General features: G+C 37.2%; 2 protein-coding genes across 5 annotated transcripts in view; both read left to right on the top strand.

The window, feature by feature from the left end:
- Window positions 1-17,273, top strand: part of LOC123866852 (bifunctional 3'-phosphoadenosine 5'-phosphosulfate synthase) — a 32,103-nt gene extending 14,830 nt beyond the window's left edge. For 2 of the 4 annotated variants that reach the window (XM_045908574.1, XM_045908573.1), the window contains exons 2-14: window positions 4,900-5,074; window positions 7,243-7,415; window positions 7,932-8,069; window positions 9,278-9,397; window positions 9,738-9,878; window positions 10,531-10,593; window positions 11,361-11,600; window positions 12,181-12,336; window positions 13,233-13,338; window positions 14,237-14,379; window positions 14,476-14,637; window positions 15,463-15,571; window positions 16,053-17,273. In XM_045908574.1, coding sequence (XP_045764530.1) covers window positions 4,900-5,074; window positions 7,243-7,415; window positions 7,932-8,069; window positions 9,278-9,397; window positions 9,738-9,878; window positions 10,531-10,593; window positions 11,361-11,600; window positions 12,181-12,336; window positions 13,233-13,338; window positions 14,237-14,379; window positions 14,476-14,637; window positions 15,463-15,571; window positions 16,053-16,162 — 1,836 coding nt within the window. In that variant the 3' untranslated portion in view covers window positions 16,163-17,273. Of the gene's footprint in view, window positions 1-4,899; window positions 5,075-5,122; window positions 5,243-7,242; window positions 7,416-7,931; window positions 8,070-9,277; window positions 9,398-9,737; window positions 9,879-10,530; window positions 10,594-11,360; window positions 11,601-12,180; window positions 12,337-13,232; window positions 13,339-14,236; window positions 14,380-14,475; window positions 14,638-15,462; window positions 15,572-16,052 lie in introns of those variants that run through there. The other 2 variants (XR_006796269.1, XM_045908575.1) reach the window with 2 other exon arrangements.
- A 2,009-nt stretch (window positions 17,274-19,282) lies between these two features.
- On the top strand, window positions 19,283-26,572 carry LOC123866866 (isovaleryl-CoA dehydrogenase, mitochondrial). The gene is made up of 8 exons (XM_045908606.1): window positions 19,283-19,479; window positions 19,743-19,869; window positions 20,405-20,589; window positions 21,056-21,217; window positions 21,550-21,705; window positions 22,023-22,214; window positions 25,527-25,695; window positions 26,383-26,572. The coding sequence occupies exons 1-8, from the start codon at window positions 19,354-19,356 to the stop codon at window positions 26,514-26,516; spliced, it is 1,251 nt and encodes a 416-aa protein (XP_045764562.1). The 5' UTR covers window positions 19,283-19,353; the 3' UTR covers window positions 26,517-26,572.
- The last annotated feature ends 1,131 nt before the right edge of the window (window positions 26,573-27,703 follow it).

Below are 27,703 nucleotides of genomic sequence, written 5' to 3' on the forward strand. Positions count from 1 at the left end.
GGTTATGAATTAGTTATTATTATCAGTGATAAAATTGATTAGGGCTGCCAGGTAAAATGACATTTATCTCGGAAAATCAAAGAGTTTCCACGAGATTTTTTCCAAGTTTGCGCTACTAAGTACATATATTATGAAGAGGAAAGGTTTGTTTGTTTGTTATCGATAAACTCTGAAACTACTGAACTACTTGCACTAAAGACATAATCATCAACATCAACCGACAGACGTCCACAGTGAACATAGGTCTTTAATAGGGTCTTCCACATGCTACGGGTTTGCGCCGCCTGAATCTTTGCGCTTGCGCTTGACGACAATCATGCTTTAAAGAAAGCAATGATGAGGTCCAAGTTGGAGCACGCTTACCTGGAAGATGCCTATTCACTCTTGGCTTGCAGGTATCTATGGTATATATGGCAGGAAACACGGCCGCAGAAATGGCGTTCCAACCTTTAGGCTCTCCCCATTGCCCGCAGCATGAATCTGAGCTTCCTTATGATGGTTATATTATGTACATATAATATCTCATAAGAAATCTCTAACACACAATCCAGCTAAGTAGGTCCAATTTCAAAAAAAGCTAGCTAGCCGACAAATCTAACTCAGTTAGGCAGCCTTCGGGAACCTTCGAGATGTCTCTCGTCCAAAATTCCTCAATGCTTGAAGACCAGTCTTTGAATAGTGCATGATGTCAGTGATGAAAAATGGATCCGAAATATAGGTCTTTTTTTGTACACAGGAAATGCCTGACGCATACCCCTCCGTCATGTGGGACTTACACCAAACTTGCACTACTACGAAATCCATTTCGGAACACGGCGCCCGAAACGAGGCGCGCTATCTCCTAAAAAACATAGGTATAATACCTATTTAGAACACTTACTATCTGTCATCATAATCTATGACAACCTCCGAGTATTTACCTGGTAAAACCGTAACTTTCGAATAAATTTTAGTATATAAGCAGGCTTCATTTAGAAATGAAAAAATCCCTATTTTATTTTTCAACGATTATAAACACAACTTTCATTCAAAAATAATAAGCTTAAATTCATTTTAAATAATATTTTGCGACGAAATGACGCGCACAGTCCTTCCGCCATGACAGTCCAGTGGACACTGAATTCCATAGAGCGCCTGCAAGAAAATAAATAGCACAGGAAGTTTTTTGGTTAGTTTTAGATTATTTAAGAAACGAAAAACATTTAGTATAAAACTAACAGTTAAAATTGATTGCTAAACCTAAACATATCATTTTCTGGAGGTTGGCTTCAAAGTATCAAGATGTTAAAGAAAACTTTTACAGAACAAGTTGCGAACAGCAATGTTTTCAACTTGGTTTTTTTTTTTATTGGGATAATGTATACTAAATAAAAAGAGGCCCTTATAATCTTCACAAACTGAAGTTTTTAATTGCATGTATTTAATAGCTGTTAATGCTTTAGAAAAATAAACAATTTACTTCAAAGTACAGCATTTTTGCGATTTGTCAAATAGTAATTACCTTAAACTATACAAGTATGGACCCCGTCTGTGCCGGCGCTCGCCGATATACGCACGGCACCCCCTTAGAGCGCTTTCCAGTCAGTTTTAACAAAAAAAACACTCCAAAAAGGCAGAGCACGCCCGCCAGCTAACACCAACCAACGAAGTCATTGAGAGTGATTACTATTTAGCATTTTTAGGGTTCCGTAGTGGTGTCCAGGTAACCAGGCTCGCGCATCGTTCCGTTCCGCATAGGCAGGTTCCGTACTCGGGTATTTTTCCGACATTTTGCACGATGAATAAAAATAATTAAAAATCTGTTTTAGAATGTAACGTAAAGCCCTTTCATCAGATACCCCACTTGGTATAGTTATCTTAATTTGAAAATTGTAAATAGTGTAAAATGTAAATACTTATTTGTTCATTAACACATTTAAATATTTTTTTTGGTGATGTAACTACAAATTCAGATTTTTAGATATAATGAGTAGCTGGGTACTTTAGTAACGTCTTTCCAGTTTAGAACCCACCACGTCACAAGGTAAAGTTTGTTAGTTTGGATGTAGGAGTAATCTCCGGAACTAATCATCCGATTCTGAAAATTCTTACACTGACAGATAGCTACACTATCCCGACCTCCCCGACTGCTTAATAGGGTGTAAATTTTAGTATGAATTATGTCACGCGGAAAAAACCAAGATATAAGAATCAAGATGCACCGTCGAGTATGAACATATCACTCGAGATAGGGCCAATGCATTTATATAGATAGTAAAAAAAATGGATGTCACGATTACAAGTTGAATGTAGACAAACACTTGAATTAAAATCTTTGATATCCTCATAAGTATGTTATCTTGTGTAATAAAAAGTCATTATTTACTCGTAAATGATAAGGGATTAATAACGTCGTATTTCGCAATTATGATATAGAGTGGCAGGAGAAAGAAAATCATATCTTTAGAAGAATGTTAAATATGCATGTGGAAGGAAAAAAGAGGAGAGGAAGACCAAAGAAAAGGTGGATGGATTGCGTGAAAGAGGATATGTGTGCAGTGTGTAAAAGGGATGGAAAATGCGTTGACGTATGACAGAAGTGAGTGGAAGAAAAGACATGTTCTGCCGACCCCACATCTATCTACAAATCTTAATTCTAACAAAACAGTTCAAGTGCTCATTGGGTGCCAATGGGACCCTATTCTGTCTGTCAGCGGGCTGTATCTTATGAACCGTAATAGGTAAAGAGTTGCACAGAGTGTATATTTCTATTGCCATTATAACAACAAATAGTAATAATTTCAAAATGGCCACCATGTAAATCAAAAAAATTAATAAAAAGTAAAATCTAAATATAATATGATACGGAATGGAGCTGACTGACTGATGTATCAACGCACAGTTTAAACCACTGGACGGGTCTGGCGGAAATTCGGCATGCAGATAGCAGCTATTATGACGTAGACAAAGAATTTTTGAAAATTCAACCCCTAAGGGGGTAAAATAGTGGTTTGATATTTGTGTGGTCGTTAAGCTAGTATCATACAATCTTACGGATGGTACGGAACCCTTCGTGTGCGAGTCCGACTCGCACTTGACTGATTTTTATCAGTCTTGTGTCTCCTTTATTATTCATATTAGTATTAAAAGGAGAAAGTGTCTATCTGTCTGTTTGTCTGTTAACTTTTCACGGTTCATTGCTTTTGCTTAACGGATTTCGGCCAAATTTGGGGTATATCAAAACAACTAGGTAGGTACTTTTAGAACCAAAATTAAAATCAATGATTTTAAATCACGTTCCTATAGCCTCGTCGAGAATTTAATTGATGCAATTATTATTAAACTTTTGAACAAAGCATCCTTTGTCTAAAAACTAGGTTGCATAAGCCATTAGTACCTAATTGCTATTTAGATTGGATCGTTTTTGGTTTTGGTTTTCACAGTTAAAATCAATAACAAAATTTAAGTTTTGAAATTAATACTTTAAAAAATTAGGAGACACCACACTCATATCAAAAAGTGGGTAGGTTACCGTTCAATTATAGTAACAGGAAACATCGGCTATTATTAACTTTATAATTATCAAATCAAAATAGATGTAAGATTCTTTTAAAACTGTAAACTTAACCTTTGGTTTAAGGTCAAGTTTAATTATGTTACTATCACTTCTGGTCTAATGGTTAGGCATCGTTCACACTTAACGTAAAATACGCCGGCGAACGTCAGCAAGCTCTTTGTGAGGCTCAGAGTGAGTGAATGAAATATTCTTCATTGTATTAGCTATTATAAAAAAAAACAACACACATAGAAGTACAATTGGCGGCTTTATCGCTTTGCAGCATTCAAGTGACAGTGTACAACGTGCTTTGCCCTAGCGAACTGTCGAATTTTTCGTTCAATTACGTAGTAGTTAAAAAAGAGGTTTAGCAGTATCCTTTAATATTTTTTTTAATATACTTAAACTTATCCTAATTACTTTTTATAAATTTATAAACTTTTTCTTAGAGCCTCATATGAGGAAGTCTAATGATCGTAACATGCATATTTATAAAAAATCTCAAATAAGAACTCTGAAGAGAAAATTACTAAACATTGACTATATTAAGTTGTCTTCTCAGATTTTTATGCCTGGGCATCAAGTCAATCTTTCACGTGTTGATCTTTGTGGTTTAACTTTCAAGAATCAAGTCTTCCTTTCCGTATCATTGACGTCTATGCACCGAGTTAAATGCTCTCGGATTGAAATGCGTATCGCTTGCTCGGATTTGGCGGCAGCAAAACGACTGGTGTGGACGATGCCTAAATGCGTTCCCGAGTTGTTCAACCGATTCTTAATTAACCGGAATCAAATAGGTAGACCTACGTGTCCGTTGCAGGTGTAAACAACCTAAAAGCAAATCGACTGTGAATTTTCCGCATTTGTAATCTATTGTTATTATTTGTGTCACCTTGAAGTTTGATACAGAATCGGAAAAATTGTAACGGTCATGATCTAAAGTATTATTTTCGTGGACTATTGCAAATCGCAATGCAACGCGGGCAAATTACCTACTTCTTGATTAGTCACGAGGATGCAAATAATAAATAATATGACTAAATAAATAGGCCCATATGTAACATGGTAATTTGCTGTTAGCCCCTGTTATTAAAATTAAAGTTAGAGAATTAAAATCATTAATAAAAACAATATGGCGGCATTATGACTCCATTTTCAAACGTGCTTTTTTTTACTTTTTAGGTCGTTTGTGGCAGAGTAGTCGAGCATTATTGTTTGCAATTTTATTAGGTCGGAATTGTCTCCGCAGTAATAAATAGCACACCGTTTCAACTTTCTCTTTGCGTCGTATCTCTATGCTGCGAGTCCCTTTCATCATCTGCTTTACTTTTGACTTTGACTTTGATGCATCTATTTTGTTCCAGTGCGCGCAAGTAGCAACAAATGTAGTGGAGCAAAAGCACCAAGTGTCCAGGGCTAAAAGGAGTAGAGCCCTCGGCAGCCGAGCGTTCCGTGGCAGTACAGTCTGGTTCACTGGCCTCAGTGGTGCCGGCAAGACCAGCATAGCTTTCGCTCTTGAAGCTTACCTCGTTTCTAAAGGCAAGTATTCATTAATTTACGTAAATAAAAGTACCAAGTGACCAGGACTAAAAGGAGTAGAGCCCTCGGTAGCAGAGCGTTCCACGGCAGCAGTCTGGTTCACCGGCCTCAGTGGAGCCGCCAAGACCAGCATAGCATTCACTCTTGAAGCTTACCTCCTTTCTAAAGGCAAGTATTCATTTTACTTAAATCCTCGCGGCCAAAGACGTACAACTAGTACATAATATTATTTTAAAGATTAATCTACTATATACCAAAAATATTGCATATACCTAAATACAATATGCAATAGGTGAACGTACTTGCACAGAGATTTCCTTCCACGTGCTCAATTGTAGATTACATAATTAGGCACATGTTGTTAGTGGCCTATTTATAGTGCCCGCTAGAGTCGGATGTCAGTACTCATTTTCAACGTTATGAACGGAATTATGATAACCTAAGACAAAATGTTTTATCTAAATAATACAAAAGCAAAACGCGACTGACTGACTTGCTGATTGACTGACTGACTGACCTAGAAACGCTCAGCTCACACTACTTGACTGATCGGGCTGAAAGGCATGCAGCTATTATGACGGAGATATCACCTAGGAATGAATTTTTAAAAATTGAACCCCTAAGGGGGTAAAATAGGGGTTCAAAATTTGTCTAGTCCACGCGGACGAAGTCACGGGAATACGATAGTCATTATGAAAGCGAAAGTGTGTCTGTTTATCTGACTGATATTGACCTTTTTACGGCCCATCCTTTCAACCGATTTTTACGTTTCGTACGGAGATACTCGTAACTTGCATCCCGGGGACGGACATGGCCCCGTTGGCACCCTTGGCAAGCCTAAAGAGAAAAAAATCCAATTCTTATCAGTCAGTCACTATTGAGTTATAAGCGTTTCATTGTATTTAGGTGCGTTCTACTGCGTTCAAATAGGCAGTGATTTTTTGTTCATCCGAGAAATCTGAAAAAAATGCCGTTCGTTTGGCATTGATTTTTTTGGCAATATTTTATTATTATTATCAGGTTGTGGAAAATTACAGTCATTATTAAGAGAATGGTTACTGTGCCAACCAATCACATTCCCTTCCTTCATCCTTCTTTGTAGGGTTCCGTACATAAAGAGTGCCAACGGGACCATATTACTAAGACTCAGCTGTCCATCCGTCTGTCTGTCAGCGGGCTGTATCTCGTGAACTTATTACAGTTCAGAGTACAGTAGAGAGCTGAAATTTTCACAGAATGTGTATTTCTACTATTGCCGCTGTAACATCAAATAATAAACATGGCCGCAATGAAAATTAAAAAAAAAATTAAAAGTGTTACTTCTTGTACGATGGTACGGAACCGTATGCGCGTCTGACTCGCACTTGACCGATTTTTTGTTAAGAGTCGGCAAGCCGGCCAGTGTTACGCTAAGTAGCCTTTTACACAAGTGTTTTGGCTGAGCTGAGTGCATTGCAACGTGTACTTACTCTGTAGAGTACAAGATAAAATACAAAACTAAAACCTGACTACTTTTCTTAATAAACGCTAAAATAGAGAAAAATCGTTTTTCTATCGCTTTAATATAGACATGTATTATTATTTTAATATTGTACTATAGAAATGTATTTATATTTATAATTGCACGGTAGATGGTGACATGTACCTACCTACTTAATATGTAACATTTTTTATTATTCGAATTAGAATTAGAATCGTGCAATAAAATTTATTGCACGATTCTAATTCTATTTATTGAATAAATGAATAAATCTAAATCTACGAAGAATTTTATATAGAAAAGAAAAATTTCAGAGACTCCCATTCTTTTCGATGTAACATCCATCATATTGATTTAATTCTTATAAAATGTAACCTATCTCACCCAGTCTATAATAACGAATTGATTCACATCTCATTCGTCAATATCGACTCAGTAGTTTGGGCGATACGGTGGAACATACGTAAATACAAACATACATAATTAGACTGATAAACTTTTAACTCATTTTAAGTAATTATTAAGTATTTTATTAATAACTACTACTAACTTCTCATTTTAAGTTTATTTATACTTGTGCACAAGAGGAATAAATTAGATTTCTTTGTTTCATAAAATCATAGCCCTTCCTTTTCGCTTTGCAATAGTTGGGTAAAAAGTTAACTTATCAATTTGTCGTTGATCACAGGTATCCCAGCATACGGCTTAGATGGCGACAACATCAGGACAGGGCTTAACAAGAACCTCGGCTTCAGTAAGGAAGATCGGGAGGAGAACATCAGGCGAGTGGCCGAAGTGGCCAAACTGTTCGCCGACAGTGGCGTTGTGTGTCTATGCAGTTTCGTCTCTCCATTTGCTGAGGTATGAAAATACTGACGATTGAGCGTATGAGCGATGACAACCTATAGTTGTAAAGACGTCGGGTTCTATTCGTAGGGCAAGAGGGGTAGGGTGGTATGGAGACAGTTGCATCCCGGACACGGATATAGGCTACTTTTTATCCCGGAAAATCAAAGAGTTTCCTTGGGATTTTGAAAACCAAATTCCATACAAGTAGTTTAATAAAATGTTTGTTTTGAGTGCAATCGAATCAGTATCAATAAAGAAAGCAAAGAAAAAAATATTTCATTTATATTATTTCAAAATGCCTAAAGTAGATGAACCGTTGGAATAGACTATCACGTGTGGCATAACTCGAAAAAAAGTTCCTAAAAATCTCAGCATAATGCACATACGACTTTTACACAAGAAAATTTACACATTTACACATTGCTGATCTATAGCCAGGATTTTTTTTATGCAATTTTTGTGAATATCATACATTTTTGATAATGTCAAGTATTTTCGTCAACACCTCTTAATGTCCCTATGTTTTAGGACAGAGAAGTAGCTCGTCGCACGCACACAGACTGCGACCTGCCCTTCTTTGAAGTGTTCATCGATACGCCACTCGAGGTGTGCGAACAGAGGGACACCAAGGGCCTTTATAAGAAGGCTAGGGAGGGGTCCATCAAGGTCAGTATACCTACTGCCTACAGTTGCGATGTCTCTATTTATTGGTCATGTAATATTAGCCATGTTAATTATGCTTAATATTCCACTTTCTCCTCCAATAAGCAAAAAGCATGTGCTAAGAGTAGGTACGACTGTAGTGCAATAGGTGGAGTTTGAACCGCCGACCTTTTGGAATTCAGTCCACTCCTTAAGCGTTGAGCTATTGACGCTCAAAATTGCAATCCCACTCTTGCTCCCAGTGAGAGCGTAGAAAACTTGACGGTAGCAAAGTTTCCCCTGCTCCTATTGGAAGCAACAGAGTTAGTTTATAATGAAGTGAGCTTAAAATTAAATGTTTTCTCTCTGTATACTTTCGCGTATAGTTTGTACGATTGAGTTGAAACTTTGTACAGTTGTTGTCGACATTTACGTCAACTTTTCCAACCTAGTACCATTAGCGTACGTAGTACGTACGTAGCGTACGTAGCGTAGTAGGTGGCACGCGAGTCGCATTGAACGTATGTCGGGCATCCGCTGTTTAGGCATAAATTGTTTTTTTTTTTTTGTAAAGATGTTCATAATTACATTTGCGTTCTATACCAATATGTAAGAGTATGATGAGTTCAAATCCGTTAGAAAATTATTACACCAACTCTGGAGTCGAAAGCTATATAATAATTTAACTTTAATCCGTGGGATATGTATTGTTGTCAAATGTACAAATGGCAAATTAAATTAAGTAGTTTAATTAACGTGATTTTCACTTCACTTTTATGCTAATTTTCACCTATTTACATAAATATTAAGAACATTTTTTAGAGATTGTAGTCATAAAAGTGACTTTTATTTACTTTTCCCATCCAGCTAAGCGTAAAATTTTGCTACAGTATTGCCGTACTCTACTTTTTGACATGTCACTATTGACATTAGATGTCGTATGATGATGTGCTGATTTGTATAATTCTACCATTGGATTCCACATATTTGCTAGCTTAAAGCCATCCTCACGATTGAAATTCTAGTGTTTGCGAATTCCAATCCGATAGAACTCAGGGATGTGGAATCCAATCCAATATTTTGTGCCTGGTTGTAGAATATAATCCACGATCCCTGACTTCTGCGGATCGTATGACGAAATTGAACATTATTTGACGAGTTAAGTCTGACAAGAATTGATTCACCAAAGAACTAGTCTTTAAACCTTTTTTATACTATGTATGCTTTTGTAGGGTTTTACCGGTATAACGCAAGAGTATGAGCGTCCGGAAGCACCTGAGCTGGTCATACAAACGGTCGGCCGATCCATTGAGGAGTCGACTATGGAGGTTATTCGACTGCTCGAAGCTCAGGTGAGGATCATGTTTCTTTACCCAACTACGCCAAAAGGAAGGCTTTTATTTTGGCAGTCTATATGACGTGTGTATGTATGTATGTATGTTTGCATCTGTTTTTGTAAAAAATTGATATTCACGGTAACACAAAATATGAGGATGATGATAATGATTTAACTTTTGTTAGTATTTTTCAAAACACGTTTTATTTATTTATATGTTCATGAACACATTTTTTTTTGATAACAGACAGACAGCCACAACAAAGTGAGTTTTTCTTTTTGAGGCACGGAACCCCAAAAAGGGTCCATGTCAGCATGATGCTGTACATCATTCTGATGATGTAATGATTTCACAGGGCATCATACCTAAACACGAGAGCACAGTGTCCGGGGTAGAAGAACTGTTCATTTACGGCAACAGACTGAGCAGTGCCATCGAAGAAGCCGGCAGGTTGCCTCAGATCGAGATCACTTCCCTCGACTTACAGTGGGTACAGGTAAGATCATTTCTAATATTCTAAGGTTGAAATCTATAGATCGCTTTTGACTTTGCTTAGACTTAAGTTTCAGTTAAAATGAGACAGATTTATGTCGGCGGTATAACACTGTCTCGTTTTAACATTGTTTTAAGTCTGAGCAAAGTTAAAGTGCGCTCTATAGAGCGCACTTTAACTTTGCCGCACTTTAACTTAGTGTACCGTACTGTCCGGTCGGTTCTACAAAGCCGGGCAAAGACCTCTCTCCGATTTCTCCACATATCCCTATTTCGTCCCTCTTCGGAGTTCCAGCCACCTCACTGAAAAATCTAATTCATCGTGTCAACGAACGTCGTCTCGGCCTGCTACTTGCTACGCTGGTCTGGATAGAATAGAATAGTTTTTTTTTTTCAAATAAGCTTTAATAAGTCATTTTGAATCGTCGAATGCATCTATCGCTAGTTCGGAACCCAGCAAGAAACTCGGCGCTTGCTCTTTTCAAAGATTCGATTTACGATACTCTATAGGTTTTTGAAAATTCCGCAGAAAAATCCCTCTCCTTGAGCCGTGAAAAGATAACGGGGATGATAAGATAAACACGCTTTCGAATTTATAATATTTGTGTGGACTTAGATAGTTATTTTGCATTGATGGTTTTATTGCTTTATTTCAGGTACTATCCGAGGGCTGGGCTTATCCTCTCAAAGGGTTTATGAGGGAAACAGAATATTTGCAAGTGAGTATGATATTTAAAGTACATCCTAAGATATTATGCTGAGGTGTGGGTACCTCCGTGAAATCCACCCCTTGGTACCAATTTAATAATACCCTTTTTTGACGTTTCTTTTATCGTAATGCAATGGTAACTTGTTGTGATTGGCTGAATTTGTGGTAGTCTTGTTGCAACCATGCATTGCAGACAATAGTGAGCGAGTGTCGGTCAATCAGAGATGATTGCGATCATAGAGTAGGATTATATTATCGTCACATTGTAGCTGTTTTTTTACCGTAATTGAACCACTGGAGTTCATTGATAGTCTGGACTTGGAACCTACAATATAGATCTTATGTTGCTGAGAATCCTTGCTAATCTATGATCTCAGTTGGTTACTGAAGTTAGCAATTGATAATAATAAGGAGTTGGACTATTATTTGTGAGACACCATTGTATTGTATTATTTGTATTGTAGTGCCCATTACTTAGTCAGTAGCCCCTGAGATTGGAATTAGGCCTGCAGTACTAGTTTTTCGTCAACGAGAGGATACGCGGTGAATGTATATACCCTGTCAGGACAAGGTTCTTGGGCTTGAGATCGATAAACACTCGACTTTGGACAGAACTAAAATTCTAACGTCATTTCTGCTGAACATGGCCGCCAAACAGAATAGCTGTTTGAGGCCGCTATTTTTTTCAAGGTGGTTATAGGTGATGCTAAACTTCTTGAATCGTCAAAAAGTTACTTTAACTGCAAATAAAGATTATACACAGATTTTTTATTGCAGGCTCTCCATTCCAATTGCATATCACTCCCTGACGGTTCTCTAGTGAATCAATCAGTCCCGGTAGTGTTGCCCGTGAGCACACAGGACAAAGAGCGGTTAGCCGGTGCTTCCGCGATCGCTTTATTGTCCGGGGGCAAACCGGTCGCGATCCTGCGCGCGCCTGAGTTCTACCCGCACAGGAAACAGGAGCGATGCGCGCGGCAGTTTGGCATCTATCACACTGGACATCCTTATATCAAGGTTAGTACAACAAGTGTAAATTAAAAATTTAAAACACCCCCGACAGAGAAGGTTACAGTAACTAGAAAAGATCTGATAACTTTCAAACAGCTGAACCGATTTCCTTGGATTATAGCTTAGAACACTCTCGATCAAGCCACCTTTCAAACAAAAAAACTAAACTAAAATCGGTTCATTAGTTTAGGAGCTACAATGCCACAGACAGATACACAGATACACACGTCAAACTTATAAAACCCCTCTTTTTAGGTTCGTTACATCAAACATCTATCACGTATTTCGGTGCACTATCACGTATTTCGTGATCCAAGTATACCTAATACGTATTTTTGCTATTAGTAGTTATATAGTCGAAATATGTCTAACGTTACTATTACAATACAGGCAGAATTATTACGTTTCTATTAGTCTTCTGTTTCATTGTATGTCGATTAATTAATTAATTAATTAATGCCCTTCATGGCTTAAGGCCTCGTTGTTGGTTGTCATATTATATCCAAGTTCCGACATTTTATTCAATATACCGCTAGTCTCGCGATGGCTTTGTACTATGTAAAACTTATTATATCATGAATTTCAGATGATAGATGAGTCGAGTGACTGGCTAGTGGGTGGTAACCTCGAAGTGTTTGAACGCATCCGTTGGAACGACGGCCTGGACGCTTATCGCCTAACTCCCAACGAACTGCGACAGAAGTTCAAGGAACTGAAAGCTGATGCGGTGTTCGCGTTCCAGGTAAATAGGAGATTACACAACAAGAAATACATTTTTTTCAAAGCATTTTAGGGCTCTGTACCCGAAGGCTGCCAACGGGACCCTATTACACCCCCCGTCTGTCTATCCGTCCATCCGTCCGTCCGTCCGTCCATCCGTCCGACCGTCCATCCGTAATAGGTAAAGTTGAAATTTTCACCGAATGTATATTTCTATTGCTGCTATAACAACAACAATTTTTTTGTTGCGTTTTCTGACATTTCTATCTAATTTTTCCTTAGTTATGGACAAACTCTTTAACACATTTTCACGTGTAGCATCAGTTCAACGACTCATATATAGACTGGTAACGGTCCGCCATGTTTTGAAGCGAGCTCGTAGGTGTCGTTTTACCCAAAGGTGCGTAAACACCGCACCAGTATTAATGTGGTAACTGGTAGTGTATCGCCAAGCGCATGCGTGTTACACGCACGTACTTTGTCTTTAATTTTTAAAACACGAAATGTATGAGCTTTGCCTATCTAGAGTTTTATAATACCTTTGCGTCGATCCATACTTAATATTAAAAATGCGAAAGTGTGTCAGTCTGCCTACCTATCTGTCTGTTTGTCTGTCTGTCTGTCTGCCAGTCTACTAGCTTTTCACGGTCCAACGGTTTAACCGATTCTAATGAAATTTAGTACGGAGTTAGCTTACATCCAGAGGACGGACAAAGGCTACTTTTTACCCCGGAAAATCAAATAGATTCCCCACGGGATTCTTAAAGGTCCATCTGCTTAACCGATTTATACGGAGGTAGCTTGCGTCCCGGAAATTGACATATGCGACTATTTATCCCGGAAAAGCTACAAAAGGAAACTTACATCCAAGTCGCGGGCATCATCTAGTATAAAAATAAATCAGTGAATGTCTTACAGCTCCGTAACCCCATACACAATGGACACGCGCTTCTGATGCAAGACACGCAGCGGCAACTCACCGAGAGAGGCTACCAGAAACCAGTCTTGCTTCTACATCCCTTGGGTAAACACTAATTACACATATTATATAAGGATTCATTCAACTTTAGGCGTTATATATGTTTCAGAAATGTGATCTCAGTAGAGTTGCAATAATTTTTAATGAATTAATGAATATACTTTCATTGTACACCACAAAATTAGTTCAGAAAAAACACATGCATAGCAAAACAAAATATAGGCAGGTAGGTAAAATTTTATTATACAAGAGTAAATGTAATTCTATAATAATATTATGTTTTGGAGCCAGTGCCAATTAGCCTATTAGCTGCGCGAATCATGCGACTTCATATCTTTTATAGACTTCACAATGGTAGGTAGGTACCATTGGCACCGACTTCAAAACAATCTCGCAAGTACGAGTCTCTGTTCTTCTGTTTAGATTACACTAATATTATAAAGGCGAAAGTTTGTATGTGTATGTGTGTGTGTGTGTGTGTATGTTTGTTACTCCTTCACGCAAAAACTACTCGACGGATTTGGCTGAAATTTGGAATGGAGATAGATACTATCCTGGATTAGCACATAGGCTACTTTTTATCCCGGAAAATCAAAGAGTTCCCACGGGATTTTTAAAAACCTAATTCCACGCGGTCGAAGTCGCGGGCATCGGCTAGTTTCGAATAATAAGCAATAAGGTCCGTATATCATTGGTGTACATTCGGTTTTAGGTTGCGCTTTTCTGTGCAAACGAATTTTGCCGATGCAACTTCTAAAAGTGGTAATACTGTCCCTCCCTCGGGCTGTTCCCTTGGTCATTGTAGCTAAGCTAGAAATAAGTACTAACATAGGTTAAGTGATGTTTGTTATACTAACACAATTATGGGTTACGACATACGGCCTGAAATAAAAGTTTATTTATTTCATTTACTGTATTTTGTGGTTATGTTCTTTTTGTCCAGGCGGTTGGACGAAAGACGACGACGTCCCATTGGAGACGCGCATCAACCAGCACAAGGCGGTTCTCAACGAGGGTGTGTTGGACCCCAACTCCACCGTCCTGGCCATCTTCCCTTCGCCCATGATGTACGCTGGACCCACTGAGGTTAGTGGATGGGTGTCATTTGGTTCTTATACAAAACTTTTCGACGACGTTGGACTGAACTGAAACTGAGAATAAACATAATACATTTCTCTCCAGGTACAATGGCACGCCAAGTGTCGTATGAACGCGGGGGCGAATCACTACATAGTCGGAAGGGACCCCGCGGGGCTGCCTCATCCCAACGGCACCGGGGATCTATATGACCCCCGCCACGGCGCTATGGTGCTCAAGATGGCGCCCGGACTTAATGATTTAGAGGTAAAGTCAAATCAAAAGCTAGTCTATATTATATTAAGAAATTGTGCATTGACGCATCTTAGCTGTAGGATCCACATTCTACTTACCTACAACTACTTATAATAAAGGCTAAATTATCGTAAATTAACTGACAAGTATAATTAAAACTTATTACTAAAATTTATAATTAAAACTTATCCTTGATACTTATAGCTGGAACTTAAAGGTCTCAGCCTAAGGCGCCATCTCTACGGCCGAGAGAATCGCGTCGATATTCGTGCCGTGCTACCAAATTCAATACATCTTTTATAGGCATTGGCCTATTGGCCTATAAGAGTTGTATCGAATTTGGAAATTGCTCCACAGGGCGATACAATCGCCGACGATAGTAGGTTGGACTCGCTGCGATTCCCTCCCCCGTGGAGATGGCGCCTTAGTCTTTCTTGAAGAGACACTTTGTTCACTTTGTTCACGAGTTATTTCAGCACTTATACTGCACTAATCACTATGCTAAAGGAATATTTTTGACGATCTCCCTGGCGCCGTGGTCTTATTGATGGGAAGTCCCGGGTTCGATTCCCGGCAGGGGTTCGGCGTTTTATTATTTCTAAATTTCTGGTCTGGTCTGGTGGGAAGCTTCGGCCGTGGTTAGTTACCACCCTACACAAAACTGTGCCGCCAAGCGATTTAGCGTACCAAATGAGTATTAGGTTTGATGAAAACTGTCATACGCCTTCCAGGTTAGGATGCTTCCATCTTAGACTGCACCGTCACTTACCACCAGGTGAGATTGCAGTCAAGGGCTAACTTGTATATCAATTTAAAAAAATATGATGATGCCCACAGATAATCCCGTTCCGTGTGGCGGCGTACGACTGTTCGACGGGCAAAATGGCTTTCTTCGATCCCACGCGCAAAGAGGACTTCGACTTCATCTCCGGAACAAGAATGAGAGGTAACTAAACATAAATCTTCATGCCATAGATCTTCTTCTTCTTCCTGGGTTTCTTTTCGTGTCTATGGTACGTGACATGCTTTATATAAAGTAACCTTTGCCGCCGGCCTCTAAAAGCAGGTAACTACAAAAAGTAGTGTTTGATTAATCGCCAAAAACATGGTCATTTAAAAACATTAATGAATCTATAAAACAATACTATGTAGCACCAAGGCTTTTAGTTAGTATTTAGTATCTCTCTTTCTCCATTTTTTCCCTCTCCTCCCTCCTCCACTTTCGCCCTATCCCCGCCCCTCTTCCATTCCCCAACCTCACTCTATTTGTATAGAGAAAATGAAAGAGTTCCCACGGAATTTTTTAAAAGCTTCAATCCACGCGGACGATTCTATCGACGCTATCGAAATTTGAGGCGGGGGGAACGCCCCGATTGCCATGTCGACCTGTCGCGAACTATAGTTATAAATGTTATTTTCATTTTCAGGTTTGGCTAAAGCAGGCAAGGAACCACCAAAAGGTTTTATGGCACCCAGCGCGTGGAAAGTATTATCAGAATATTATCAATCGTTGAAATCCAAGATGGACACAAATTAACTGCATAAACAATTAAATGATGTAATAAATACTATTTTAAAATCAAATAAAACAAAATATTTTTTAGTATAAAAAATGCTTACGAAATTGCATACAGTCTGTCAGTATACTTAGTGCCGATTTCACCAACGTCGAGTGACGTTTAAGGTCTCATTCATACGAGCGCTTTTTTAACGCGTAAAACGTTAATACCCGCCAACGCCGGGCTTTAACGCAATGTTTTTATAACGCTCGTGTGAATTAGGGCTTACCGAGGAATAAATTGGACGTAATGCCAGTCTTTGTATTGAAAACCTGCCAAAATATCAAATTTATTCTCGGATAACACTTATTTTACGTTCGTTAGTGAAATCGGCCCTTAGAGTAATATAATATTAAAGTGCAATATTTTATTTGATAATGAAATTATCACCAGATAGACTCAGTCTGAGATTTATAGTGCAATCTTTGACTTTGCTCAGACTAAAGACACTGTTAAAACGAGACAGCGTTATATCGCTGACATAAATCTGTCTCATTTTAACTGAAACTTTTTGAACAAAATTAAGGAATCCTTTATAGATCTAAGTTTTAGTGTTACGGTTTATAAAGATGATCCAAAAAGGCATAGTAAATAAAACAAAAGAATTAAATGTGAAAAGATTGCCTTTTGTTCTGGCAGTTCCTACATTATAATGTCTAAACGACCTACATTCCTGTATTGACTATAAATGAATACATAATTTATTATTGTGTGTAGTTAATACACATTCCAATTTTATTGTATTTATTAATGTTTTAATTGTGTGAGATTTGACGTTTAACTTAAGGCCTGTTCATACAGTTCATGGAATTTGATATATTTTACTAATGAGTAGCATATTTTATTTGCATGCACAACACAAATCAAATGTGAATAAAGGGCACAATATTACTATACTAACTAGTAGAAATTAAATATTGCTTAATACATTATACAAGACTAAAAATTAAAAAAAACTGCACTGTTTCCTATTGGTCTATTAGTTTAAAACATCTAAAAACCAGCTCTGAGCTGATACAGATGTTCTATTTGACAAGACTGGCTATGTTTGTGTGAGTGCTCACATAATTATATTGTTGTAGTGTGCGTGGTGCTCAGTTTCGATCGCGATTCAACGTACACAAATTTACGTTACGTACATACGTTAGCGCTTATCGGTACACTCACTACTACAACCAAGACTTATCGATCATCGTGAAATAAAATGTCTATATCTGTGAAGCCAGCCAGAAATACCCTTGTAGGTTGAGAGGATGGAACCTAGAATTATTGTTTTACAATTGGGTATTTTCCTACTTTTGAATTTGATAAATATTATTACTTTATTATAAACGAGAATAAAAATAATGACGTACGCTGAAAAAAATATTAAAATCCAACAAAGATTTACAAACTTACAGGCGTTTTAATTTTGGAGTGGCAGGGTCTTCTATCCCTTTCTCGCAAAACGAAAATTTGTATGAAACCGCAGGAAGCTACTATGGCATTAGCAAGGAGTGACGTCAAAATGCTATTATCGCTATCTCTGTCTAATCTGAAATATTTAAATGCTTATAACTTTTTTATTATTTTATCGATTTAATTAGTTTTTTCAGTTTACGTCATTATTTTTATCCTAGTTTATAATAAAGTAATAAAAAATTAGAGTAAAATACCCTATTACAGTTTATACCATTCACAATCGAGAGATCTTCATGCGTCACGGGTTAGGTGGTTAGAGCCACTGCAGCATCAGGTTGGGGAGTTCGGAATATGGATAATAGTGACCAGTAAAGCTTTATTTGACACTAACTATACTCAATGACGTTTTGTCAGTACAAACATTGAAATTATAATGTCTCAAATATTGAACTTTATTTATAGGACCCATGCGTTATTTTGGACCCAATTTTTCAACATCGTATGAAAACTCTTCGTACTTCATTTCATTATTATAGCACCTGAGTTCAAATCGATTGCGAAAATAGTATTTTGGTACATTTAAAAAAAAAAGCAACATTTTTTTAAACATAATATTAAAACACTATTTTCACATTGGATTTGAACTTCGTTAGCATAATATAATGAAATGAATCCTGAGAACTTATAACATGGATTGCATCACTGTTGGGAAAAGTGGGCCCAGGGTTCATACAAAAATGCCCATGGTCCTTTACATTCTTAGGTTAGTATACATTTGGTAGGATAGGTTAGTCTTTAAAAAAATATTTACTTGACTTTGACATTTTGAACCAGTGTTTATAATAAGTAATATTATTTTATGTTTATTTTAAGGCATGAACGTATGAACAGTCCTTTACACCAATACAACAATAGTATTATTTTATTATAGTTAAATTACCTATAGTGCTTTTAAAGGCGGATGTTGTTAATTTATAAGAGATTTAAATAATAAAAAAATATTGTTGCAATTTTTAAAACGATTATTATGGTGCTTTTTAGCTATACAGATTTTATTTAATAATATTATACAATACCAATAAATGTGATGGAATATTTAATTGTTTGTTTCATTATAAAATGAAGACCTCAAGACTCCCTATAGTTACAGGATATTACTACTGAAAATTTCATCAATATTTGCACAGCATTTTTTAAAATTCAACAACTTATGTAAAACATAATTAACTATGATAAGTATATTAAGTAGTATTAGGGAAATGTATGCCATGTAAAATTATAAAAGTTAAAGTGTCATTTCTTGTACGATGGCACGGAACCTTTAGTCTGCTAATCCGGCTCGCACTTGGCCGATTTTTATTAAAATACCTAATATGCCTACATATAGCAGCCTATCTGGAATATCTTGATTATTTGCTCTAAAAATTGTAGTTTCATAGTAATAAATGAAGTAAAGCTAATCAGCAATTAGATATTTCTTCAAGCTTCCAAAGATTTAGGAGTACCTACTTATCAAACAAATTATTATCATTCAAAAATTTTAAACTTGTACAATTTAAAGTTGATAACACTTGTTTGTTAGTTAATATTTATCAGCGTGACGTGAATATAATTATCATTAATGTAGAATTTGTTATGCGAAAATAATCATTATGTCGTACGAAATAAGATAACAATTACTATGGAAGTAATCAGTTAACTTTCGATATTTTAGTATCGGTTTAATGCTGGAAGTAGATGGACGTGTTTCCATATAATTACGAGTAAAATGGCAGTACGATTAACTCATGTAAATAAACTGTTAGTAAAATGTGCAAATATAACCGGTTTCCGATTTATGTCTCACTATCCGATAGATGAACACATATTTGGATTGAATAGCGATCAACAACAGGTATTGTATCTGTATCTACGTACTTAAAACAGCAATTGATTGATAAATAATGAATTAAAATCCGATCAATAATATTTGGGTACCTACCTAAGTACCTCTGACCTTGTATTAAAACAGGTCACTGTACTGGTACCTATAATGTATGTATGTATGTATGTATGTATCTATAAACTTTATGGCACCACAAATGACAGGTTATAAAACAGAAAACTCCTCTACCTAGTTACCTGCTGCCTCTATCTATCATCTTCCTACTTTTCTAGTTGCGGCAACTGGTTTTCGATTTTGCTCAAAAAGAACTGGCCCCTAAAGCAGCGGAAATTGACAGGGAGAACCACTTTAAGGAATTGAGAGACTTTTGGAAGAAATTAGGAAATCTTGGTCTGCTTGGTTAGTACTTCCTTAATAGGTAGGTGCCTACTTGTCTACTTTTAATTTGTTGGTACCCGTAACATGAGCGCAGGGTCATATCAAACTGGGAACATGTTTGATTCAAGCAAACAAAATAAAAGAGTAAATTATTTTTTAGGCATTTTCAGTCTAAGGCTGAGATCTATGTTTAAAGCGTACTTTGACTTTGCTCGGACTTAAGACATTGGTAAAACGAGACAGCGTTATATCGCTGGTATAAATCTATCTCGTTTTAACTGAAACTTAGGCCTAAGCTGTAAGCAACGTCAAAGTGTGCTCTATTTTCAACCTAAGGCTGTGATCTATAGTACCTACTTTGACTTTGCTCAGAGTTAAGTTGCAGTTAAAACGAGACGGTTGTACGTCAGCAGTAGCGCTGTCTCAAAAATTTCAACTCTACCTATTACGGTTCACGAGATACAGCCCGCTGACAGACAGACGGACAGCTGAGGTCAATAAAAGCGTCCCGTTGGCACTCTTTTGGGTACGAAATCCCAAAAACATGTGATTACAGGTATAACAGCTAGTCCCGATTATGGAGGGACAGGAGGAAAGTACACTGACCACTGTGTCATTATGGAGGAACTGTCGAGGGCGAGCGGCTCCATAGCATTGTCGTATGGCGCGCATTCAAACTTATGCGTTAACCAAATCAATAGAAATGGAACACACGAGCAGAAGAGCAAATATCTTCCCAAGGTAATTTTTAACCTACCTACTTAGGACTCCTTATCTATTAGTCCGTAAAACCGAAATAAACCATCGCGAATCGACGGAGATCGAGAGAGCAATGCTCGGAGTTTCTCTGCGTATTGAAATCAGCAATGAGGAGAACAGTAGGTATCATTTTATTTCATTCATAGAAGGTACCAGAGTAGTTAACAATGTTTCAGTTGTGAAGTTGCAGAAGTGGTTCTATTGATCACACTAACGTAGTATCATCATCACCATCACGATCAACCCATTGCCGGCTCACTACTGACCACGGGTCTTCTCTCAGAATGTGAAGGATTTGGCTATAGTCTACCACGCTGGCCAAGTGCGGACTGGCAAATTTCACACATATTTGAGAACATTTTGAAGAACTCTCAGGAATACAGGTTTCCTCACGATGTTTTCCTTCACCGTTACCTACCGTACCTACCTAGGTCCTATATTTTTTCAGCTTTGCTCAGGTGAGCACATAGGCGCCCTCGCGATGTCGGAGCCAGGCGCAGGCAGCGATGTGGTTTCAATGAAGTTACGAGCCGAGAAGAAGGGCGACTATTACATTCTCAATGGAAACAAATTTTGGATAACTAACGGTCCAGATGCCGACGTTTTGGTGGTAAGCAAAGTTTTCTATAAGTAACTGCGTCCAGTGACCAGTCATTTATTTAAGGTGGCATCTTTTATCATCAGTTTCGTTCAGCTCAAAAATATAACAACTTAGATTTTGTAAATAAGTTGTAATATAAGTGAACCAGCTCTGTCTCAATAATGGTTAGATATGTAAGTACCTACTTAAGAATATTTTCAGTCAGTTATCGCTTCTGATTTAAGTAGGTACCTATACTAACTCTAATCAATAGTAGGTACAGGTAGGTACAGGAGGGATGATTGACTGAAAACTTACCTAACTCGATCAGTTAGGTACCTACTTATCATTTTTACTTCCAGGTGTATGCAAAAACAAATCTCACAAGTAAACCCCAACATGGAATTTCAGCTTTTTTAATAGAAAAAGATTATCCTGGATTTTCGACAGCTCAAAAATTAGACAAACTAGGCATGAGGGGGTCAAACACTGGCGAATTAGTTTTTGAAGATTGTAAGGTAAAAATACTTAGATATAGGTATAGCTACTTAGGTAGGTATCTACCTGTAATGTAATATTGTATATACCATGGTGAACTTCAAAGCTAAAGGAAAGGTAAAATATATTGCACTCCAAATTCTGTTAAAAAATCATTAAAAAATTGACATTATTTTGTCTGTTTATCTGTGTGCGAATCATGCAAAAATTACCTGATTCAGACTTTAAGCTAAACTTAAATATATTTTAACTACTTACTAAATATATTTTTACTAACTAATTTCAATCAGGATAAGCTGAAGAGAGCAAATAAATAAATAAAACTCTCCTTTGCCAGGTACCAGCGACAAACCTATTGGGCGAAGAAAACAAAGGAGTGTACGTTCTGATGTCAGGGTTGGATCTAGAGAGACTGGTGCTGGCTGCGGGTCCTGTGGGTTTGATGCAAGCAGCTATTGATATCGCGTTTGATTACGCGCACACGAGAAAACAGTTTGGGAACAGGATAGGAGAATTTCAACTGATACAGGTAGGTAAGTGCAGTTGGCGTCAGGTAAAAAGATAAAGATAGATAAGTAGATACTTTATTTTACCCGACTACGGCAAAGCCGAAAGAAAGGGTTATGATTTTATACTAAAACGATTTGACACGTAAGAGATAAATCATCATCATCATCATTATCGTAAACCGATACTTCCACAGGGACATAGGTCTCTTTTAGGGACTTATAAAAGCCACGGTCTTGCACCGCCTGAATCTAGCGGCTCTCTGCAACTTGTTTGATGTCTTCTCTCACCAAGGCTGACCTTTCCGGTGCGAGGTCTAGGTCGAGGTCATATAGCATCTTGGGACCCCAACGCCTATCGGTTTGTCAAATTATGTGCCCTGCCCATTGCAACTCAGCTTCGTAGCCCGTTGAGCTAAGTCGGTTACTCTGATTCTCCTATGGATCGCCTCATTTCTGATTTGATAACGTAAGAGATATATATTCATTATTAACATTTCATATCATTCATCATATATTCACACTTTTTCCAAGAAACTATATACCTACAAGGAATAAAGAGAATAAAGTATACAGAAGGGTAGGTACAAACTGCAAAGGAAGAGGTGACCCCTCCCGTCTCAAGACGACAGACACACTTTCGCATTTGTAGATTAGCCCATTTGAGGCCAAACAAAAACTAGAAGGGTAACCTTAGATTTTTTTTTAGTTTATTAATTATTAGCAACACAAAGATACAAAAAAATAAGAAAAAAGTCTTCATAAATATTTTTCAGGATTTTACAGGGGTGTACCCAAATTGGCACAATGGCCACCTAAGAGTCAAAATTCGTAATACATGATTTGTCATTGTTGAACTATTTTCTTGCGTTTTTACGACCCCAACGGAGTAATATTGGCAAATGATACAAGGAATATTCTGAGGAAGCTTTTCAGGAACGTGATCAGCGCCGTCTAGTTGTGACGATGGGCGAGCAGATTGGCTTTGGATTGATTCCTTGAGATCAATTCTGGCTAAACTTCGTCGAGATAATAATTCGATCCATGGGGTAGTCTTTATAGGCAATCGCTATAGGCATTTCATATTGTCATGTCAATCATGTAAGTGAATGAGATCCACTACTATTTTTGCCGTGAATGCCGATTCGATACAGCAAAATTGATTGGTCCATTTCGTCCACTCTATTCATGCCCTTGTTGTAGATTTGGAACAAATGTGGAGTCTTTCATACGATTTTCGTTCAGAATTCAATCGTAAGATTCTGTGTTAGTTTTCAAATAACTTGCAGTACACTTTCGCAAAACTGAAACATTCAAAATGGATTGATTTGGTCCAATACTAAGCTTACAGTTTGTGGCGAACTGATTCTAATTCGAACTCTTTTGATAGCCAACGACTCATCATTATTGCTGCTTTCAGCACCAGAAAGAGTACCTACCAACATTGTGAACAAATCTAAATAAAAAAAAAGAAAACTTCGGACTCACTCAGCAACTGACACATCAGCGCCCAGCCCAAACTCTTGGATCGAGAAAGCTGAAATTTTGCATAAATGTTTCTTTTATAACGTTGATGAAGAATAAGGTCGTATTTTGCAAAATTCCCACGGGAGCTAAGCCGCAAGTGGTCGCTAGTATTTCTATATTTCCAAGAACGTCATTTGACAAGTTTGATGGAGTCTCGTTGTCATCAAATCCTACTTCTTCATCAGTAACGGTGTCAACCTTTCGTAGATTTATAGCGAAATCATACTTCAAAATGTTATCTCTATCTTCTAAAATCGAATTAATAGCTTCCTCTAATCTTCAAAGGTTGTATTTGGCACTATAATGCCTTTTCAGTTCATCTTGATAATCTGTAAAAATTGATATATTTAGTGTTCCAGTACTATACTTGTGGCCATTGTACCCAAATTGGTACAGTAATATTTCAAGTCCTATAAAATTTTATATACTTAGTATAAGTAACTAAAAAAGCTTGCAAATATTTAGGAATTTATTGAATTTGACAAAATATAATTATTATTGATGAAATATTTTATGTATATAAAATTATAATTATAAAACTATACTTACCTCCACATATCTCTCGATAACGAAATTTGATGGATCGTTACTAAAATAATACTGATGATAATTTATTTATTTTATTTTATATTCAATCAGTGCACTTTCAACTACTCATAAATATAATAATATATTAACTAATGTCAACACTTTTTTTATTTCACTTCAATAAGTAAGTGTTCCCAAATTGGTACGGCGGTCAAGAATGGGTTAGTATGGCAGTATGGATAAGATGTTTAGACTTTACACTATAACAAGTGTAAAATATTAAAGAATTGTAACACCCCCGACAAGTGAAGGTTACAGTAACTAGAAAAGAGCTGATAACTTTCAAACGGCTGAACCGATTTTTTTGGATTATAGCTAAGAACACTCTCGATCAAGCCACCTTTCAAACAAAAAAAAAAACTAAATTAAAATTGATTCATTAGTTTAGGAGCTACGATGCCACAGACAGATACACACGTCAAACTTATAACACCCCTCTTTTGGGGTCGGGGGTTAAAAATACTATTACTATTAACGTGAACTGACCTATCTCACCCTTTGCGTTTCTGTTCTGTACTTTGGAGTTTGGACTAGAGAGCAGCGCTTTCACTATTTGGCAAAGAGGAATGAATCTCGCCACTTTTGAAATGCACGCCTATTTATCGAGATATAAATAGATACTCAATAAATATATTATCTAGGTACTAGGGCATATTCTTATCATTCCAATGACATCATCGATACATGAAATATGATGCTAAGACCAGTATGCATAGCCACATGCTAAAAGGTCATCGACGTAAGAAGCGAAAGTTATTGAACAAGTGGACAGCGAACATATTGACGTCTTATTATGATATTTGATTACGACGGCGAATCATTGCGTTATGTTTCATTTATAAAGTTCTAGATACTTAGGTAAGTAGGTATACCTAGTTCTTGGCAACTGGAAGAGGATGTTGCTAAGGTTCCTATTTAAAGTCGAGTCATCGAAAAGTAAAGGGGGATCTGAATGGGGAAGGGTAGGCACTTGGAAGGCTTTTTTAGATTTTCCTTTTTTAGGATTCTGTACCCGAAGGGTGCTAACAGATCAGTGTTGCTAAGTCTCCGCCGTTCGTCCGTCTGTCAGCGGCTGTATCTCACGAACTGTACCTAATAGTTAAGAGTTGAAATTTTCACAGTGCGTATTTCTATTGCCGATATAATAACAAATAATAAAATGGTACGGAACTCTTAGTTTGCGGATCCAACTCGCGCTTGACTGGTTTTTTTGTGTCCAGGGTAAAATGGCAGACATGTACACAACACTAAGCGCATGCAGGAGCTACCTGTACAACGTCGCGAAGGCGTGCGACGACGGCCACGTCAACAGCAAGGACTGCGCGGGCGCAATCCTGTATTGCGCTGAAAAAGCTACTCAAATTGCTCTTGACGCCATACAAATTCTGGGTAGGTGCTTTCTTTTTCTTTTCTTCTCTCTGGGCTGGTTTCCGCACTTAAACGTTTCCGTCTGTAATCTGTTGTGCGTGCGTTATACCCCTCCCCATCGAAGTCTTCATTCCAGCCATCCAAGCTCGCTCCAGAAGCCGAGTAGACCGCCCAGGTTGCCGAGGGCCTGGGTAGGTGCCATGACCCAGCAGCATAGAGCTCGCAAATCCCTAGGGCAAGGGGGTACTGCTAATTTTCACCGCGCTATTTTTCCCGCAAAATTCTGTGATTTATGGAAATTATATGAAGCCGCCTCATTCGCGAAAAAAGTTTGCACGAACGGTTTCATGTCACAGAATTCTGCGGAAAAATCGTGCGATGAAATTTCGCAGTGCGAGCTTACATTACACTGCACTAGGGATTTGGTTTTAATTGATCTTAATTTAAGCGGTTTTAAGGGTCCGGGTTTCGTTCTCAGGCACACACTAATTTTTCGGAAGTATGTGCATTTAAGCAATTAAACTATTAAGTATATCACTTCCTGCGGTGAAGAAAAGTCCTATCGTGAAGTACCTGCACGCATGAGAGTTTTTCATAATGTTCTTATAAGTTTGTGAAGTCTACTAACCTACGGTTGGCCAGCGTGGTGAACTATGGCCTAAACCTTTCTCATGTAGTTACATACAATCTAATTTTTTTGGTTTTCAGGTGGAAATGGTTTCATCAACGACTACCCAACAGGCAGAATATTGAGAGATGCAAAACTCTACGAAATCGGCGCAGGCACATCGGAGGTCAGAAGAATGTTAATAGGAAGGGCTTTGAACAATGAATATGAATAAAACTGTTTATGATTTGGACAAATATATTTTGTATTGAATAAATTATTATGAACTATGTACAGTGTGTTATTTAAATGACTAAAAGAAAAAGATAGACGTCAAAACATAAAACTGGAGCCAGTTGTATGCAAATACTCGTAACTCATAACGCGGCAGCCTCGCAACAGATGGAATTAAGAGGAGTGAATTCAGAGCGCGCTCTATACTAACTAAACTTGATTCTTATTTTTATTTTATCTTCCAATCAAACTTAATGAAACTTTGTAGAACCGCCTTAAGGCACTTTCTTTGGCTTCTTTCTTTCTTAAGGCACCTTTGTAGGTGCCTACACACACTAGGTATATTAGTTTCCAGTGTGTCTACAAAATTGATTATTCAATTACAACAATCAAATTTTATAAGCATGGAGCACACTTTGAATACACTCCGCTTAAGTAATATTTAAAAAGATCAAAAAAATAACCCACTTGGAATTTTTTTATTTCACAATTTTTAGTGGCCTATTAGTACTATTTAGTACTAAAATATGCTATGCTTACTTAAAAACTGTTTACTAAGTTATTACACTGATCACGAGCAATTTACTCTTATCCATTGAGGAGTTCTTTTGAACAAAAAAAAAAAATATATTCCAAATTGGTTCAGGTGGTTCGAGTAATTGGGGAACATACATATAAAAAAAAGATCTCAATGAATTGAGAACCTCCTCCTTTTTTTGAAGTTGGTTAAAAATTCTAATAAAAAAGAGCTTCAGCAGCAACATTCAATAAAGTGATGAATTATATTATATGTACAAAAAAGCTTTCTTTCTTTCCTATAATATGTAGGTATGTACTATATACAAATGATATCTAGTATATTTTAAACTACTTGTCACAACTACTAATAATATTTACAAGTATATTACTTACTAACCTAAATACTCAATTAGTATTTTTATAGTTTGCGACTAGAACATCATAACTATTATTTTAAACTAATAGTTTGGACTTATTTCTAACGAAAAATTAGTTAATTTTGTTGTAACAATGAATTCTGATGAACTTGTAAAATATGGGATATTATGGGTAATATGGGATGTATATATTATGGGATATGTTTATTCAGAATTTAAAAGATCTTTAATGATTATTTATTATCATCTAAGAATATATTATTTTATGAACGGTACATATTATATGATACAG

This window comes from Maniola jurtina, chromosome 7 (assembly GCF_905333055.1).
Source record: "Maniola jurtina chromosome 7, ilManJurt1.1, whole genome shotgun sequence".
NCBI lineage: Eukaryota > Metazoa > Arthropoda > Insecta > Lepidoptera > Nymphalidae > Maniola > Maniola jurtina.